We start from the raw sequence: 19094 nt of genomic DNA, 5'->3' as shown, positions 1-19094 counted from the left end.
AATCCCTTCATTTCTCTCTAATCAGCCCTCTTCTGACTTCACTTAACTCCTTCACCCATACTTCATGGTTGGTGCCCCAGTCTTGTTGGTACCCCATGAATTCCTCACTCACCTGATTTTTAGCCGTACTAATAACCAAATTGGAATAACCTTCACCACATCTGCTTTCTAGGTTTCTGGGCTCTAACAATAGCAACCGACATTTCTGTCAGTCTCAAAGGTTTACAAAGTAACTTTACATACATTATCTCATTTGATCCTTAGAACCACTCTGAAGGGTTATAGGTATAGATATTTTTGCCCCCAGCTAGTGGACAGAAAAGTAAGAGGTTATGACTTCTCATTTTACAGATAGTAAATTGAAGCTCTGAAAGGTTAAGTGACATTTAAGCATCTTAGATGGAATTCAATCATTTCCTCACTCCAAGTCCAGTGATCTTCTCATCACACCAACCTGCTGAATGGGTCCTCTATAACATAGTAATGCTATATGAACTCATACCTAGAACTTCAAAGCTACACATTTCCTCATAATGGTGGTTCCAATCCTTTTTCACTGTATTCAAACTCTCTCAAATCTCTACCTTCAGAGTATCACAAAGACTACTGTATTGAGATTAAGGAACTCCCTCAACTCCCTTCATCCAGGCCCTTAAAGCACTGTCACTTCTTTCCCTTCTTCTTCACAAGTTTAACACTTAACCTGTGCTCTTGACTTTGCTACTTCCTTTCCTCCCTTAAATCTGAGCATTAGGCTCACCCACTATTTCCCAGCTATCTCCGTGGCAGGCTCCATGCTCTACAGCCTCCACCTATGACCCAAACTCAAGCTTTCATCCAATGTAACCTGGATCTCTGATTCATAAACATTCATTTTATCTTTCTAGTCTCTGGAAGAGCATATCACTTTCTATCTCTGTGTCATGATGTGCCTTCTCTGACCCCTACCCCTCAACTCTAGCTCTAAGAACAGTAATCAGATCACTACAATTTCTGGAAAGGAGCAAGGACTGTCTATTGCCTTTCTTTGTATAACTACTGCTTAGGACAGTGCCTGGCACATGATAGGTGCTTAATAAATACTAGATGACTATGATTCCAACCACCATTCTCTCTGATTTTCCATTCAAAAACACCCCTTTTTAAGTATTGTCTTCCCCAATTGGAACATAATTTCCATGCCTATCTTCTTTGCTTCTATCTGCGTTTCAATTCTTTTTCCCAACCGTCAACAAAAATAATTAGCTCTCTGCTATATGAAGTCATACTCTCACACCACCATCTTACAGCTCTCCTTCCTTTCACTGGTAAACACCTATAAAGAATTGTCTACAATCAGTTTTCACTACCTTGCCAGTCAGTCCAGCAATCTGGATTCTGCTCCTACCACTATACACTGAAACTGTTCTCTCTTGAACTCCAAACCTGAAATTCCAACTACCTAATGTATATATCAAATGTCCTACTGAAACCTCCAATTCAACATAACCAAAACCCAAGGCATCTCTGACCCTAAAATATGTTCTTCTTCCTGACTTCCTGAATCTGTTCATTTTACCATTATTCTTCCAGCCAACCTCCAGTCTCAAAATCTCAATCATCTGATTCTTCTCCCTTCTTCAACTGCCATATTTAGTTATCAAATCGTTACAATTTAACCTTAATTATGTACTATTTATACTATTTCATTTTCTTTTCCTTGCCACCATCCTAATTCAGGACTTCATTACCTCCCACCTATAATATTGCATCTTTCCAATTATGGGTCTGCCCAATAAATAGAGGGACAATGTACCTCGAGACAAGTACAGACAGACAGACAGACCCTCAAGTCTGGAGTCTGGGCAACCAGGTGGCATAGTGGATAGAGCTCTGGCCTTGGAATCAAGAGGACCTGAGTGCAAATCTGGACTCAGACACTTGACACTTACTACCTGTGTGACCCCGGGCAAGCCATTTAACCCAGACTGCCTCACCAAAAAGCAAAAAAAAAAAGAAAAAAGAGTCTGAGGGTGCCTATGTACTGTGACAAGCATTTTACTACCCATGTAGTAGCCTGCAGGTGTCTGACACAGAGAAGTATACTGCATTTGGGGGAAGATGGCACAATGATAATAGAGACCATAGAAAGTTTACTGTATATATATGTATATACTGTATATAACTTATTATATGTGACTAACCAATGGATGTTGTACATATGATTATATGTGATCTATGTAAACTATATATCAATACCCGGTATAATTTATAAAGGCTGAAAAATTAGCTGGACAGAATGTAACAGACTATGAAAATCCCCCTCTCCTTTGGCAAAGTAGCCCAAAACGACAAACTCCATAAACCTAGTTCAAATGTCCTACAGGAAGACGGAAAGCAGAAAGGCAAACTAAAAGAATGTTGAAACTTCCAAAATATGCAGTGGAAGGTGCTGACTGAAAGATATACCTCGTAAGGCTGAAGGAAAGGAAAGGGGGAGGAGTGCAGTAAAAAGAAGACAACCTGGAACAACGGAAAGAGATGCGGTTTCTGAGCGAGAGTATAACAGTTCAAATCCTTTTATTGTTCAGTCGTTTCAGTCATGTCCAGCTCTCTGTAACCTCATTTTGGGAGCTTTCTTGCCACAAATACTGGAGTGGTTTGCCATTTCCTCCTCCAGCTCACTTTCCAGGTAAAGAACTGAGCTACCAAAACAGGGTTAAGTGACTTGCCCAGGGTCACACAGCGAGTAAGTGTCTGAGGTCACATTTGAACTCACAAAGATGAGTCTTTCTGATTCCAAGACTAGTGCTCTATCCACTATGCCACCTAAATGCCTGTACAAATCCTCACTCTGATATTTACTACCTGTGTGACTTTGGACAAGTCACCCAAAATCCAAGAATATATTTACATTTCCTATTTTACAGCACTGATGTGGGAAAAGCGTTTTATAAATCTCAGACACAATATAAATTATCACTCTCATCTGAAAACTTCTGATGACTTCCCACACCCCTCCCTTTTTCTGCCTGGACACTTCGGATTTCATTTCTATATGAACTGCCAGTGAGGAAACTTCCTACCAATGCAAGTCATCACCTCCTCTGCAACTAAGTCTTACAGTGTAGTATTGGGAGGGTAGTGACAAATTAAGCTGACTTGACCTGAATTCTATAGATCAGAGGCAAGACTCAAGCCCAAGTACTCCTTAACTGAGGCTGGAACCCTATCACACAAAATTGCCTCTTCTTTTTTTCTAATAGCTCCCTATATTGCCTAACAGATAAACTCCAAATTCCTTAGTTTGACATCAGAGTACTTACAGAGTCTGGCCCCAACCTATCCTTTCCAGTTTTATCTCACACTCCTTCCCTTCACATACCTTGTGCTACAGCCAAACTTTACTACTCATTGTTCCTTAAACACCTCCCTAACTTTGTAGGCATAATGGAATGGTGTGAGTAAAGGTATGGAGTTAAGAATGTTCTTTGTCCCCTTCTCCCCTTCATATTTTGGACAGTTAGTCCTAGCTCAAATGTTACTACCTCTTCTTCTGATTCCCCTCCCAAAGACAGAGGTGATGGCCTCCAGTGTTGAACTCAGAATTGTCCATCTCATTAACTTTCACCTTCTAATTTGTATCACAATTTATTATTAAATTTGTTCCATCCTTATTTCCCCCCTCTCAATAAAGTTACCTGACAAAGGGACAGTAACTTCCCTATCTTCATGCTTTGAATATAGTATTCAATAAATATAAGCTCAATTTAATATTATTCATGCTCCCAAGCTACCTATACTCCATATACAAGTTGTACCCTATCCATGTCTGCCCATCCCCACTCTTGACCATACCAAGTTTCTCTAAGGGAATCTACCCAATGTGCTGGGATTCTTCCCCATATTCTCTTCAAACCAAGTATACACCAGTAGATCATTTTTAAAAATATGTAGCTAGGAAAAAGAACCCGACAAATACTCAAACAATAAACATTAGTTAGGTACCTATTTGTGAGATACAAAAAAACATAAGGCAAGGTCTGCCCTCAAGAAGGTTATGAAGTAGCTGAGAAAACTAGGCTTGAAACAATACAATCATATGACAGCCCTCACAAGAGGTGTATAAGTTACAAAATGAGCAGCAGATGTTATGGTTAGCTTATATTTGCATAGTATTTGAAGATGTACAAAGCACTTTTCCCACAACTCAGCAAGGTAGATAACTGAATTTTCCCTACACAAAGATGAAACAGGATACCACCCTAGTCCATTACAGTATGAAATTAAACAGAGGAGATATTTATACAAATAGGAGAGGAGAGAAGAAGTAGACATGAATTAGAGATGTGGCACTACTGGACTGAGTGCTTAGCTTGGAGTCAGGAAGATTTAGGTCCCACTTCTCAGACTAGGCGAGTATCAATGGGCAAAAATCACTTAACTTCTAAGGATAAGCAATTGTTCACTAAATTTTAGATGGGGTAAACTATGGAATTAGGGAGAGGAAATCGGAAATCATTGATACAGAGATGAATTAGGACATTTTAAGGGAAAGAGAGGGGTCTAAGCAAGATATTCCTAGAAAGTTGAGGTGGGAGAGTTTTTTGGGGGGGTGGGGAGCAGGATTTGAAGAAAAAGGATTTCAACAGGTGTCAATATTGAGGAAGTCCATTCCAAGTATGATGGACTCTAAATGCAAGGAGGCAGGAGAGATTAAACTGAAATCAGGACATCTTATTATTTCGGTATGGTTTCTGACAGTGCCTAAAGTAGAGTAAAATAGGATGGAAAAAATACTGTGGAAAGCCCAAGTCCTGGTTCTAGTAAAGCAATTTTTATTTTTTACAGGTAATCACTCTTAACTAAAGGATTTTTGAACTGGAGAATATACATTTAAAAACATTTTCATGATTGTAGGGTAAGGAGAGACTTAATACAAGAAACAATTACAATCATCCAGACAAGAAGAAATCAAGGCCCAAACTAGGATGCTAACAGTGTGAATGGAGAGGAAGTAAGATTAAGGATCGATTTTAAGAGGGTCAACAAAAGAGTGATAAGGTTGTAGGGAACATTACAGAAAATGGGATGGTGGAAACTAGTAACATTCATCAATAATGTCATTAAGGCTTCAAGTAGTTAAATAATTTCCAGATTTTTAAATCTAGTATTTATTGTCTCTTGGATTATAATTTATATAAAATTCTTAAAAAGAAAATTACTGAAAACACCTAGGAAATACAGTATAGTTATCCCTTCCACATCACCAGGATTAAGGGTGTGGAGCCCCCTGGATCTGGAAAATCTGCCTAAAATTTTTTGGCCCTCCCTTCATATCAGAGAAGAAGTCTGAATTATTATGGTATTAAAAGATAAAGTGTATTGATGATATACAATACAATACATATATTTTATACATTTCTGAGTTTCTAAATTTTTTTCTGCGCTGTCTGCTGGCCTTCATGTGTCATGTGCAGCTTCCGCAGAACTCCCCAAAAATTCCCATTTAATTTTTTATTCAGATCCACGATATAAAGAAACAGCAATGGGGGAAAACTGCAATGCAGAAGGGATAAATGTACTTAAAGATTGTTTTTTATTTGTCATACTGGACATAAATATGAACTTGAAGAGAAGACAGTAGTAGTCTCCTTGGTCTTGTGTATTTAGCAAAATTAATGACTTAAATGAAGGCATAAATGTCATAGTTCTCAAATTTGCAGAAGACAATGCTAGAGATAGCTAACATTGCGGATTATAAACAGGATCCCAAAAGATCTCCAGACTAGAACATAAAACAAAAATCAACTAAGATTGACTGAAACTACTGGAAATGTATAAAACTGTACTCTGATGCCTTTTTTTTGTGGCAGGACAATTACCCTAGAACATGGTAGGGAACCAGTGACCTGCAGGCCACATATGGCCCTCTAGAGTACTCAAGTGTTGCCCTTTGACTGCATCTAAACTTTACAGAACAAATCCCCTTAATAAAAGGATTTGTTCTGTAAAACCTGGATTTAGTCAAAAGGCTGTACCCAAGGACCTAGAAGGTCACATGTGGCCTCAAGGCCACAGGTTCCCCACCCCTGCCCTAGAACATAGATTCTCAAAGAAGAACAAGCTGTGAAAAGCTGTAACAAACTAAAAAGGGTTCCAGTAGGATCCTGGCAACAGACTAGTCTGCTTTTGTAGGAACAGCCCAGCTAATTCACAAAGACGCTTATCACCAGTAGGCTGGCCAATAAGTGTGTGAACTCCTTGGTCACAGCAATACACTTAAAGAAAGAAAAATAGGAAATATCCTTAAGTCCCACAGGACCCTTTTCTGATTCTACAGTGACAATGTAGAACAAAGGGTGCTAAGAAGCAGTTCTTAGAATGTTAACAGTTGCTAGATATAAACATGGGATCTTTGTGGACATGCCACAGAGGTAACTGAACCATATCAATCTTGGCATTTTCACTATAAATGAACAAGACAAAAGAAGTTACAGATAAATCAAAGGATGCCTCACTAGTTCTCCTTATATAGACAGATAAAAGAGAGAGCATTTGGTTTCATCATACATCCAAAGGCAACAAGAAATATAATTTCACAGCTGATAGTCGTCCTATCACCCGTTGCAGATAAGCACTTGCACAGAGACAATTATAAAGATAATTTCAGTCTATGCACCAGTCTGTTGCATAAGTTCAGAAGGCAGAGAAATTTTATGAAGTACTCTCAAATTAAAATCTATATGTATGCATACATACACTTTAATAATCAATAACTTATATGCAAAGGTAATCATCAAGCAGGGCAACAGAAAATACTGAAGTTAAAAAATGAGATCCAAGGTGTCAAACACACTGCCATGTGTGCCATGGACTGCATGGAGCTGACAATATTTCCAGGTATGGCCAGGTCCAGATTAGAATGTAATTGGGCAATAATTAACAAAATAAATATGCAATAAAATATGGATATTAACACACAGTTCTCTTAGTCAAAATGTGGCCTGCAGGGATCTTATATACGGTTTAGTGACCCCATTTCTATTTAAGATTGACACTTAAGAGCTGAGTCCTCAAATTCAAGGCCAGCAAAACTCATGTGCTACCTAAATCAGATTAAAATATAATTGAGAAGTATTTAACAAAATACAGAATACAACACAGATAACGTTAATTACAGGTTTTCCAAGTTAAATATGGAGCCCACAGGGCTCTGTTCCTATATGAGTTTGACACCACTGTTGCACAACATGGAGAATCCCCCTGCCTCTAAGCCAAGGATACTTTCATTAAGGAGTGAACCAGAAAGCAATGGAAACAATAACATCATCAAAAATTAAAAACTGACTATATTCTATAGTTATCCCTTCTACATCATGACTTTCCTCACCAAGGTTTCAATATATCCCAGATCAGCATGAGAAATTGGAATTTTGGGGGAGTTTTGCAGAAGCTGCAGATGACACATAGCCTATGACCAAATACTTAACCCAAATTTTACAATAAGGTACTGTAAACATCCCATAAAAGAAAAAGAAAAATTTCAGACTTCCCTGGTACAAAGGGAAGGCCAAAAAATTTTCCACAGAGGCACTGTGTTCCAACCCCATCCATGTGGAAGGGATTACTGTGATTGGCCTATAAGTAACGTATTACTGATAGGAGAACTACTTCCATGTCAATCAACAGCCTGTTAGCACACACACAAAATCAGTATCAAATTAGACATGGAATAAGAATATGGTGTGTGATTTAGTCAACTCTAACTGTAGACTTTAAGAACTATGGGGGTTCAAAAATGGGAAATGGTTATATTAATGAACAATAAATACACACTACTACTAACATTTCCTTAAGAAATTTAATGATATATCTGGGCCCTGTAGTCTTTTCTGTCAGATTTGTATCTTCCAGATTACAGGCCATTCACCTACAGTTGGTAGCAAACAGCAGGTACCAGCCAATGCCCCCCCCCCCAATCATTCCCTGGATGCAGCCTATGCTCCGTACCAGTCAACCTCCTCTTTGGGACCCCCTCAAGGCAGGGACAGCTCTATGCCCCTTGCCAGCAGGAAGCAGTTTCTGAAGCCAAGACCTTTACCCCTTACCCCAAAAGATTTTGGATTCCTATTTGTTTGAGGGGGCAATGATGGGGTTAGGATCAGGGCTCCAGAAAGGAAAAACCCTGAACTTTCCCACTCCGTCAAATCTCTGCCTGAGGCTAATAATCCCATCAACTGGCCTTTCATTGTGGCTACAACCACTCGCCCCTCTATTGTCTTGCCTCCCTATGGCCCCAGGCCACTTCCCACCCTTGGTCCTATCTAGGCTCCATTTCCCTGGAATTCTATTACCTCACAGACTACTTGGTCACTCCTAGATCCCTCCCACAGTCTTTCTGTATATAAGATCCATCTCGTCTCCATTAAGATGCTGGGATTCTTATAATCTAACTACGGCTCAGATCTTCAAAATTTAGCCAATAGCCCTTGGATGCTCAGATCCCTTAAGGGTCTTCAATAAACTTTGCTTTTGGTTGGAAAAAAAAAAAGAAAAAAATTTAATGATAGCCAAAAATTGCAAACTTAAGGGGCTGTCCTCTTATTAGAGAATGGCTAAACAAACTGCAGTGTATGAATGTAAGGGAATATCACTGTGCCATAAGAAATGATGAAACAGACAATTTTAGAGGAAGTTCAGAAAATCGTTATGAACTGATTCAGAGCGAACAGGGCTAGGTGAACAATTCATACGATAATAGAAAAAAACTTTAGAATTCTGATCGATATAATGATAAACCACAAAATCCACAAAACAAGCCACTCTCCTCTTGATAAAGAGGGGATGAACTTTAAAGAGAGGCATATGTTTTGGGACATGGCTAATATGTAAATGTTTTGCTGCACCATGTAGATAGGTATTGAATGTTTTTTCACTTTTTTCATTTTCATTTAAAAAAATTTGCTCAATGGAAGTGAAGAGGGATTAATGGGAGGGACATCTTAATTTAAAAATAATTTCTTGAAAACTTAAAATATTTGCCTTCTTAATTCAGTTTCCTATTTGTTGTGATATAGGATCTTATTAGATGAATTTAATAATAGATATTTTTTAATGAAAATCTTCAACTATATTTACCAAAGTAGTAAGGTACAACTTTTAAATTTGAGGAACATTAATTTGGCAGCAAAATATGGAATAGATTTGGGAAGACAGCTGTTGAGGCAAGATCAATTCAGAGACTTCGGAAAACCTAGGTCCAAAATGATTGAGGGTGTACTTTTATCGGCAGTGAGAATGGAGGGAAGGTGACCCATAAAAGACACCTATAAATACCTTTCTTTACTGGGTTCTGTGCCAGATGTTATAAATATGATCAATACAGAAAACTGCATCTAAAAATTGAGATCCCACGGAAGGAAATTCCTACTGCCTTCCTAATCTGTTCTACATTTTTCTTGGTGGCGGGGTGTGTGGGGGGGTAATTGGGGTTAAGTGACTTGCCCAGAGTCATATAGCTAGTGAGTGTTATGTGTCTGAGGCAGCATTTGAACTGAGGTCCTCCTGACTCCAGGGCCGTTGCTCTATCCACTGCGCCATCCAGCTGCCCCTCTGTTTCACATTTTAAAAACCCTCATAATAATGTCTCCATTTTTCCGGAAACTAACCATTATTGTCCTTAAGACAAAGGTTCTTAACCATTTTTTTTCTTTTTGTCATGGACAACCCCCCCACCTTTGGCAGTCTAGTGAAGCCTACTTCTAAGAATGTTTTTAAACACACAAAGTAAAATAAACATAGAATTACAAAGGAACCCAAATATTGAAATAGTTACATATTTCTTAAAAAAAAATCAAGTTCCCTGTTCCCAGGTTAAGAACCTCTGCTTTTAGGTGTTCTAAGACTCTCCCATGTACACTCACTCTGTATATTGTTTCCTAAATTCACCCCTAAACTGACTTATCTAATATGGCATAGCAGAAAGATTTTGGCACTTGAAGAAAGTGAACTGAATTAAAAAATCCTACATTCTACACTTTAGCTGTGACACTAAAAAAAAAATTTAATCCACTCTGTGCCTGAGTCTCGTCATCTAAAAATGGAGATAATACTTATATTATCCATGTCACAAAGCGTTTAGGATTAAATAAGAATGTATTATAAGATCTTTGGAAACCTTAAAGCCCTATATAAATGTAAGCTATTATTATTTTACTTGATTGTTGCGGATTAGCAGTGACATAAGCAGTGCTAAAATATTAGATTTATTATGCAAAATCCTCCAAGGATCTAAAGGAATTTAATTGCTTCTACAGCCATTGTTAGCAATTTTCTTTCTGACTTTGAGCATATGTTTTTGTGTAGGTTCTTGGGGTTTTTTTTTAGTGGTTTTTAATGTCAGACTAATAAAAAAAACTAGTACATGGTCCTGGTTTTGTCATAAGGTCCACAGATTTGCTTTATTTGTCCTCTATTTTGTGAGAGGGGGAGAGGAGAGCTCTTGAAACTGATATGTACTGTTTGGATTTGGGTTTGGTAGTCATACAGCAGCCTATGAAATATAACATGGCAGTTAACAGCTATATTTTGAAGAAAGATGGATAATATTCTATTTGCTATTCCTGTCCAAAGGTGCCAGTGATTTCCTAATTGCTATATCCAAAAGCCCTTCCTCATGCAATCTTCTTTTCTCTTTCTATAGACTTTCATTTGGGAAAAGCTGGGACTTTTCTGTGTTTTCATTTAGGATTTCTTTAAAATACAGCTCTGAAAAAGAGCTGGCTTTAAAAAAAAAAAAATGGTTTCAAAGGGAGGTACTAAACCAAATCTAAACTCAAAACACTCTGGCTTTCATCGAATGGTCAAGCCCAAGCCTCATAGGTTCATTGTTTAGGTATCTAGTTATCTAAAGCTAAGAATGAGCGTAAATAGCAATTGTTTACAATTTTGGCCAGAAACTTCTGAGAGTCTTCCAGATTGGTATTTTTGTGGTAGCAAATCAGGCCATCTTCAGAATGGGCTTTGTGTCACAGGAACTGAGGCCTGGGAAACACCTTGATTGGAAAGGCCAAGGTCATCCACTACACTCCAGGGCCAAGACCAGTAGTCCTGACTTTTGTCTGACCACTGGACTTCCCGAGTATTAAGGAGAGACCTAGACTGAAGACTCTGCACAGTTCTGTTTCATTTAAATCCAATTCACCCAAAAGTCAAGACATCACCCACAGGATGTCACTGGTCCTCTTCGAGAACAAAAGTCAAACAACAAACCCACACTGTAAAAATAAGGAGGTTGGACTAGATGACCTCCAAAACCCATTACAACACCAAATCTACGATCCTATAATCTTATTAGCAAGAAAAATGTTTGGAAAAGATGTTAGCTGAAATAACAGTGCCCAAAACAAACTATAAATATATTTCCACAGTCCTTTACATATTATAAATAAAATACAAGTGGTCCCCAAAGTCTAAGTTGTAGTTATTAAACTATTACAGCTCTATACCCTCTTTATCTTTCCTGACTTTTAAAAATGAAATTGGAAAAGCATATCATTTAATTATTCAGTGCACTAAATACTATGGGGAAATCTACATATCCTAGTTAATATCAAAAGGAAATGCTAAAATCACAATCTCAACTTATTTCTGAGGGGGGAAGATTTCCAATGTCAATGGTTAGTTACACTGGCCTGATTCCATGCTATCTAAAAGCAAATTATTTAGTCTACGGGTGTATGGGTTCAATTCCCATCTGAAGCAATTATTTTAGTTCTTCCTGTACCTCCCTCTTTTCTCAACCATCTAAAAATCTAATCAAAATTTGCACTTAAAATACAAAAGATACTTTATGTATATAAATTAAATTCAAATTCAAAATATAAATTCAATTCAAAAGCTGGACCCTATTCTAGAGAACTGTCTTTTAAAAAATAATGCAACTGTTTCCAAATGCCAAATCTATGAAGAGACAAGTCCAGGAGTTTTATATAAAAATGATCCTAATAAAAAACTGGGCTAATTATGCTAAGTGGTTAGAAACTTTGTTTTAAATCTTATAAAAAGACCAAGAAGCTGTATAAAAAATCTTTTATATGGAAATGTGGCCCTTCAAAAACTTAAAGATACTAAACAAATCAAAATAATGTTCTTAAGGCTGCCAATGGAACACTAAGTTATAAAATATCAGGAGTAGTTTACAACTCAGCTCACAAAAACATTAAACACATTTTAGCTGTATCATAACAAAAACAAAAGAAGATGAGAATAATAGGACTCCTTTCATTACATGCTAGGATTATACGATAGGAGAATACTTTATATTAAGAGCTCACAACCTCTCCAAGTTTTAGGTTCCTAATTTGAAAAATAAGTAATAATATTTGTAAATACATACCTCATGGATGTGTTATATGTTCCAAAGCACTATGTAAACCTCAAAACACTACATATGTATAAAAGATATATGTACACACATATACCAACACACTTAGTCACACCTGTTATTATCCTAGTGAGAGATATACTTCACTTTAAAGTGTAACTGAATCCTTGGTCTAACAAAGCAACTGGGGTGGGGGTGAGATAGGGAGCTGTAGACTGTAGTTGTTTAAACACAAAGTCCTAGCTAGGGTGCTTGAGATGAAGCAGTTGTGTAACAGCTCAAATACAATACTACCCAAAAATTAAGATTAATAATGATATTCAACACTCGAGAAGTTGGAAGTACACACAGGCTGCTTTTATTACCATAACAACTGAAAACACATTTTCCCTCCCCCTTAAGGCAACAGGCAATGAAAGGGAGTGGCAAATAATTAAAATGTATGTGATAGTGTCTTTGCCTTCAGAGAGTTTATAAATACTAAAAGCAGTCTTCCCATTAAAAATTCAACCAGTTGCAATAAACTTCTTCTAAGTATTTCAGTAACTTAGGTAACTTAGAAAAGACTATTTCCAATGAAAATTCACAGCCACCTAAAGCATACTTTCGAATCCTGGCTCTGCCATTTACTTCCTCAGTGACCTTTAACAAGTCACAACCTCTTTGGGTCTCAGGTTTCCCATATGTAAAATTAGGGGGTTCTACTGATGAACCTCCCTACCCCAGGCACTTCCAGTTCTGTTTACATGACTTTACTATTGGTCCTACTATAGTACTCTAAAATTGTTCATTTTACAAGTTTTAATGCACTTAAAACTTCTAAGAACCACTATTTTAAAAATATATTAATAAATCAAAGTGCAAATAAAAGAAAACATCAAAGTTGGGAGTCTGAAGCATTCCTTCAAATATCACTAATTAAATATTCGATGGTGGGCAAGTCATTTCATTTCTCTGGGTCTGTTTCCTCATCTGTAAAAAGGAATTTGAAGAAACAATCTCTATGGTTCCTTTCAGCTTTTAAAAAGCACATTAGATAAGGCTACTTAATAATCTGTGAGGTTTCCCCCTTTTATTTTTGTGTCAAATGCTGTTTTTTTCAAATGCTGGGCTCAATATTAAACACAAAGGGGGAGATGAGCACAGGCCCTGGAGTCGAGAACTTGAGTTCAAATCCAGCCTCATACTTACTAGCAATGTGGCTCTGGGCAAGTCACTTAACCCTGATGGCCTCCACCAAGGGGAAAAAGAAGAAAAGCAAAATAACAAAACTACAAAGCCCTGATCACATATATTCACTAATGCCAGGAGAAGGGACAGGCATCAAACACTCATATCTTGTTTTCAAACTTCCTAATAAATTCACTTTCACTAGATTTTATATCTAGTTTTTGTTTTGAAAAAGAAAATAATTTTGTTATATAAACCAAGTTACAGACTGCCGATTATTTAAAAATAGTCAATATCTGTAGGAATCTATGATCTTCCTAACTGGTTTCATAGACAAATGGCTTTTCCCAATTAGCACCATTCTTATGTTATTCTAGAAGCCCAATGAAAGCAAATCGTTCAACATGAACTCAAAACTAAGTGTTTCTTGGCAAAATTTCAGTTTTCCGAAACACTCACCAAAGGCTTAGATTAGGGGATGGTGGTGGCAGCACTAGGAAATGCTTATCACCTTTCACCAAAACACAACGACCGAGTTGTTGTTGTGTTATCTACAGCACACTTATCCTATGTGTAACAAGACATCTGCAAATACAACCTTGAAAAATCATCCTTCAAAGCACAATATTTCAAAAGTTCTTTGGTGTCCAGCAAATTCCCAACCTCCGTGGGTGTATGTTTGATAATATGCAACGGGAAATCAGTGCTTCCTTAAATGTTTAAAGACAGTGGGTGTTCTAAACGGTGGAGAAAAGCTGACTTCTATAGTAGGGGCTCACAACTGCCTCTTCGCAAATATACACACACGCCCATCAATCTATCAGCTCATTTAAGCGTTTACGGGGTATCCCAGAAGTCCTCGTGAAGTCTAGCTGAAGCGTTACCCTAAAACCACACTAAGACTAACCTTTTGTTCCAATTTTAAACTTAAGTCGTTTAAAACTGCATTAAGACTTTCAGGGCACCCTGAATGGTTCCAAAAGTCTTAATGAAGTGCTTTATTAAATACGAGGGCTTCCAAAAGTCTTAATGCAATAGTTTTTTAAAACTTTGTATTTAATATGTCGACTCCAACTCAGAAAATTAATAGATTTCACAAACAATGGAAAGTTAATGGACTTGTTCATTTTTGTGCTTGCTTCAAGGAAAAAAAAAAATTCAAAGAGTAGTTTGGCTTCACGTTACAGCAGATAGTCAAAAATAAGTTGTTTATTTTTTCCCCCCTAACCAAAACCTCTAAACTTTTAGGCGCTTACTAAAGCTCTTATCACCTTCAAGCGGGTTTCCAGATTTCTTAAGCACGTGTTCTCCTACCTGTTCATAATTTCGAGGCAGTTGAGGAATGGGAGGTTCGGGAATGGAAGTGTGAAGACTGGCTTTCGGTTAGATCCCGAGAGGAAGCATTCTCCCCCCCCCAACACCTCGCCCCCGCCCTCCGCCCTCAGGTGAAGTTCGGGGGAGGGGGAGGGGGAGGGGATCGGGATCTCCGGGCCCCGGCCGCCGCCTCAAGATCCCCTTTGACAGCTGCATCCGCCCCGGTCCCAGGGGCCCCGGAGGCCTTTTCCTGCCCCCCACCTCCCCCCCCGCCGCCTGCTGCTCAGCTCGGCCTCAGGGGCAGGGCACCGGCCAGGCCTTCCCCGCCGGACCCGGGCGTCCGAGGCCTCACCACCCCTCCCCCCCTACCCAAAGCCTCCTCCGCGGCGGGGTCGGGCCGCCGGGCCTCCTCCCCAGTCAGCCTCCCTCCCTCTCTTCCCCGCCCTCGGCTCCCGCCGGTCCCCAGGGCTGGGCCCACGGGCCCCACTCACCCACTGGAGAATCTTGATGAAGCCCAGGGGCTCCTTAAGCGGGCTTAAGTTAATCTGGAGGCCCGACATCCTCTGAGGGAAGGAGGGAAATAGGGCAAGAGTCAGGGCGGCCGGACGGCTGGGGACGAGCCAGACCTAGGCGTCCCAGCTGCGGAGGGAAGGAAGGAGGGAGGAGGAGGGTCGACCTGACGGAGCGAGGCTCCGGGAGGCGGGGCAGGGCGGGGCCGCCCTGAGGTGGGGCCCGGGAGGCGGTTAAGCCTGGCTGGGCCCGGAGAAGAGGCGGGGCGAGGGCGGGGAGGAGGGAAGGGGGAGAGGAGCGGCTCCTCCCCGGCTCTGCACCTGGCCGAACCGGCTGATCCTCTGGCTAACCCTATGGCTCATATCCGAGGCTATCTTGAGCGTGCGAACCCCACCTCCCCCTCCCAGAGCCCGCCCCCTAAGCAAGCCGCCCGAATTGGGCTCCCGCCCGGTTCCGCGCGCGCCCCACTCTGCCTCCCGCGCCGCGCGCCCCGCGCTCTCCTTTCCGGCGGCGCTGCGCGGCGCACAAAGGCTCGGCGGGGCGGGGGCGAGGGCGGGGGAGGGGGGAAGGAAAGGGATCGGAGGGGGGGAGGGGCGGCACCTGTTCTGCCCCGCCCATAGGGGTTCAGGGCGTTAGGTCTCGTCGCTTCTGCTTCTCGGTAACGGGCTCCTGGCCAGTTGTCCGGCCGCCGGGGGTGCTAACGTGCTTGCTGTGCGCCGCCCTGGCCCTCAGGGGTTAGTACAGTGGGCACTCGGACTCTGCCCTTCACCCCCAGCCCGCGGCTCCCCTCCCTCTTCTGGGCTTGGCTTGGGACGGCCGGACCTCGCCGCGTTTGTGTGCTGTATGTTTGGATTCGGAGGTTCACATTTTGAACAGACTTTAAAATCTTAAAATTAGAATCATGTGTCAGGGCATGTGCTAACGTAGGCATGGAAATTGTTTGCTTCCTTGTACAGTACCCACCATAGAGTAGGTGATTAATAAATGCTTGCGGACCGATTGATTCAAAACCCCGATTGTGTCTTCTCGATAAGTAATGAGCAAAACCTCGGCGCTTAATCATGGGTTTGGGGTGGGAGGGTTGTTTTAGTTCATAAAGATTTCGAGTTACAAAAAAAAAAGCCTTTTTTTAAAAAGAAATTTAGTTCTAGAGCTTAGCACAGTGCATAGCACGCAGGAGCTTAGTAAATGTTTGTATATTAACTTGTGATTGTTAACTAGGTCAAAGTAGGCGATCGATAGATAGAGACAGACAGACAGATGAATAGATGTCTTGCGAACAAATATTTGAGTTCCATGAGGACTACCCAAACTCTTCTCCCGGGGGCCAGGCACCAAGTTCTATATGCCATATACGTTTAATAATGTTTGGCAGAATTCTGTATGTATTTTATCAAATGCTGTGTATTAGCAGCATCCATTTGCGCTGACTTATGTGGCCATCCAATAACAGCCTGAAGACTTCCAGGAATGGGGAACTCTATATTGCAAACCATTTTATTTTTTTTTTAATGTCACTCTCCCCTTTTATTTCCATTCAACAATTGCCAGTAATTTCTATGGAGAATTTCTTCTTCTCCTTTTTTTTTTGGTGAGGCAATTGGGGTTAAGTAACTTGCCCAGAGTCACACAGCTAGTGAATATTAAATGTCTGAGGCTGGATTTGAACTCAGGTCCTCTTGACTGGGGGGGGTGGTTGGTGAAGGGAAGGGGGGGCTCTATCCACTGCGCCACCTAGCTGCCCCTATGGAGAATTTCTTAATCAACTGTCATTACAATTCATCTTTTTAAAATTTTATTTTCTCCAATTATGTGTAAAAAAAAAATTTCTAACGTTCCCTTAAGTCGTTAAGAATGTTTTTCTTCTTATGGAACTGGCACCTGTGTCCTTACAACTTGAATCCATTGTTCTTAGTTGTGTGTAAGGATCCCAAAAGAACAAATCTAAGCTTTCTTCCAAATGCCAACCTGCCACCAATGCCTAGGGAGCCAGAAAAGAAGCTATGGTTTCACAGCGGGCCTGGTTCATCCTGGGGACAAGATGACCCCAAAAAAGAGAGGTGTTTTCTTACTCTGGTTGGTTATGCCAGACGAAACATAACTCTGGGGAAAATCTCTAAAATAAAGCCTATGGCTGGTGTCTAGGGTTTCCCTGAAAGGGACTGATCAATTGGGTCATTTTAAGCAAAAGTACTGTGTACAAAGTAGATACCATGTATAGGACAGCTATTTTTTCCCTCCAACTACAAGGGAAATGCTTAAACCCAGAAGATTCGTCATATTAATAAATACTTTAAAACAAATCATGGCAATCTCACCTTGCTGAGGGATAAAGATAAATCAGTAGAACTGCTGAACAGATATTTAACCTTCACCTGGGATCTATGTTATCTGAACAGTTCATGAAGTTCAAGTCTTCTGGATAGCCAGGGAGTCTTGGTCCCTTCAAGTTCAGGGGTTTCAATGGTTATCTTCTTACCCTAAGAGTAGTTGCAGGGAACACCTCCTGCTGGGCAGCAGGCACTGACTCAGGTGCCTAAGAATTCTCAAACGCATGAAGTAGCTGCTTGATAAGTTTTGAAATGTCTCAAGATTAGAAGGAAAGAAACAAAGCAGAAGAGGCAGCCAGGATTTCAGGTCCAGTCTCAGGTTTGACAGGCAAACACATGTTCTCTCTGCTATATGACCCAGTTGTGGCAGCCATTGCTAGTGGAAGAGGAGGTGGTGGGAAAGAGATTCCTACCTTGCTGGAAGTTCACAGCACAGCTGGGGATGGATCTGTCCCAAGAAAGGGCAGCCTGAAGGAGAGAAGGGATGGAGCCTTTCTAAAAGTTCTTGCGGCCTCTGAGGGCAGTTTTTTTTCTATAACAATCTGTCTCGAATGGTGCTCGCTAACACAACCCCCGATCAGCACCTACTATGTGCCAGGGGAAGAGGGGAGGTACACAAAAACCAATCAGGACTTGTTGCTTCTCAACAAGGTGAAGTGTCTGCACCTCAGCAGGTGACCAAGGTGTGGTTGGCCCTTGTTCCAGCTCCAGAGCTACCTGTAAGTCCCAACTAAAATCCTCCCTTCTACAAAAAGTCTTCCTCAACCCCTCTTAATTCCAGTGCCTTCTCTGTATTAATTATTTCCCATTTATCCAGTATACAGCTTGTTTTGTATATATTTGTTTTCATGTTGTGTCCCTCTCCATTGATTGTAAACTCCTTGAGGGCAGGAATTGTCTCCAGCTCTTAGAACAGTGCCTAGCATGCAGTAGATGCTTAATGTTGATTGATTAATTGACATGCTTGTCCATCCTCATAGAGTCAGAGCACAGGGGGTCACCCCTGCTACACCTAAGATATTTGATTACAGCTATCATGTACCTCCTCAGTCTTCTCTTTATACCAAGCTCAAACCAAAGTTCTTTGTCTAGGCTAAAACATAACAAATTGTCTTATTGGTTCCTCCGTCTCGTAAATGCTATCGCTTACCAAATCTTGCCATTTCTACCTTCTCAACATCTGTTGCATCCCATCCCTTCTCTCAACTCATACAGTTACTACCTTAGAATAATCCCTTATTCTTCCATTATTGCAATGGCCTCCTAATTGGTCTTTCCCAACTCTATTCCTTCTCTACACTGCTGTCAAAGAGATTTTCCTTAAGTAGAATAGCCACATCACTCCCCTACTCAATAAATTTCATAGGCTCTCTACTGCCTCTAGGATAAAATGGAAGTTCCTT

General features: G+C 40.4%; 1 protein-coding gene across 1 annotated transcript in view; it reads right to left on the bottom strand.

Moving 5' to 3' along the window:
• SYPL1 (synaptophysin like 1) overlaps window positions 1-15537 on the bottom strand; it is a 31902-nt gene extending 16365 nt beyond the window's left edge. The window contains exon 1 of the mRNA XM_027838791.1: window positions 15343-15537. Coding sequence (XP_027694592.1) covers window positions 15343-15411 — 69 coding nt within the window. The 5' untranslated portion in view covers window positions 15412-15537. The remainder of the gene's footprint in view (window positions 1-15342) is intronic.
• Window positions 15538-19094: the final 3557 nt, after the last annotated feature.

The sequence above is a fragment of the Vombatus ursinus genome, unplaced genomic scaffold (genome assembly GCF_900497805.2).
Source record: "Vombatus ursinus unplaced genomic scaffold, bare-nosed wombat genome assembly UNPS02014830.1, whole genome shotgun sequence".
NCBI lineage: Eukaryota > Metazoa > Chordata > Mammalia > Diprotodontia > Vombatidae > Vombatus > Vombatus ursinus.
The sequence above is the reverse complement of the archived record's forward strand: the minus strand, read 5'-3'. Positions and strand labels throughout refer to the sequence as shown.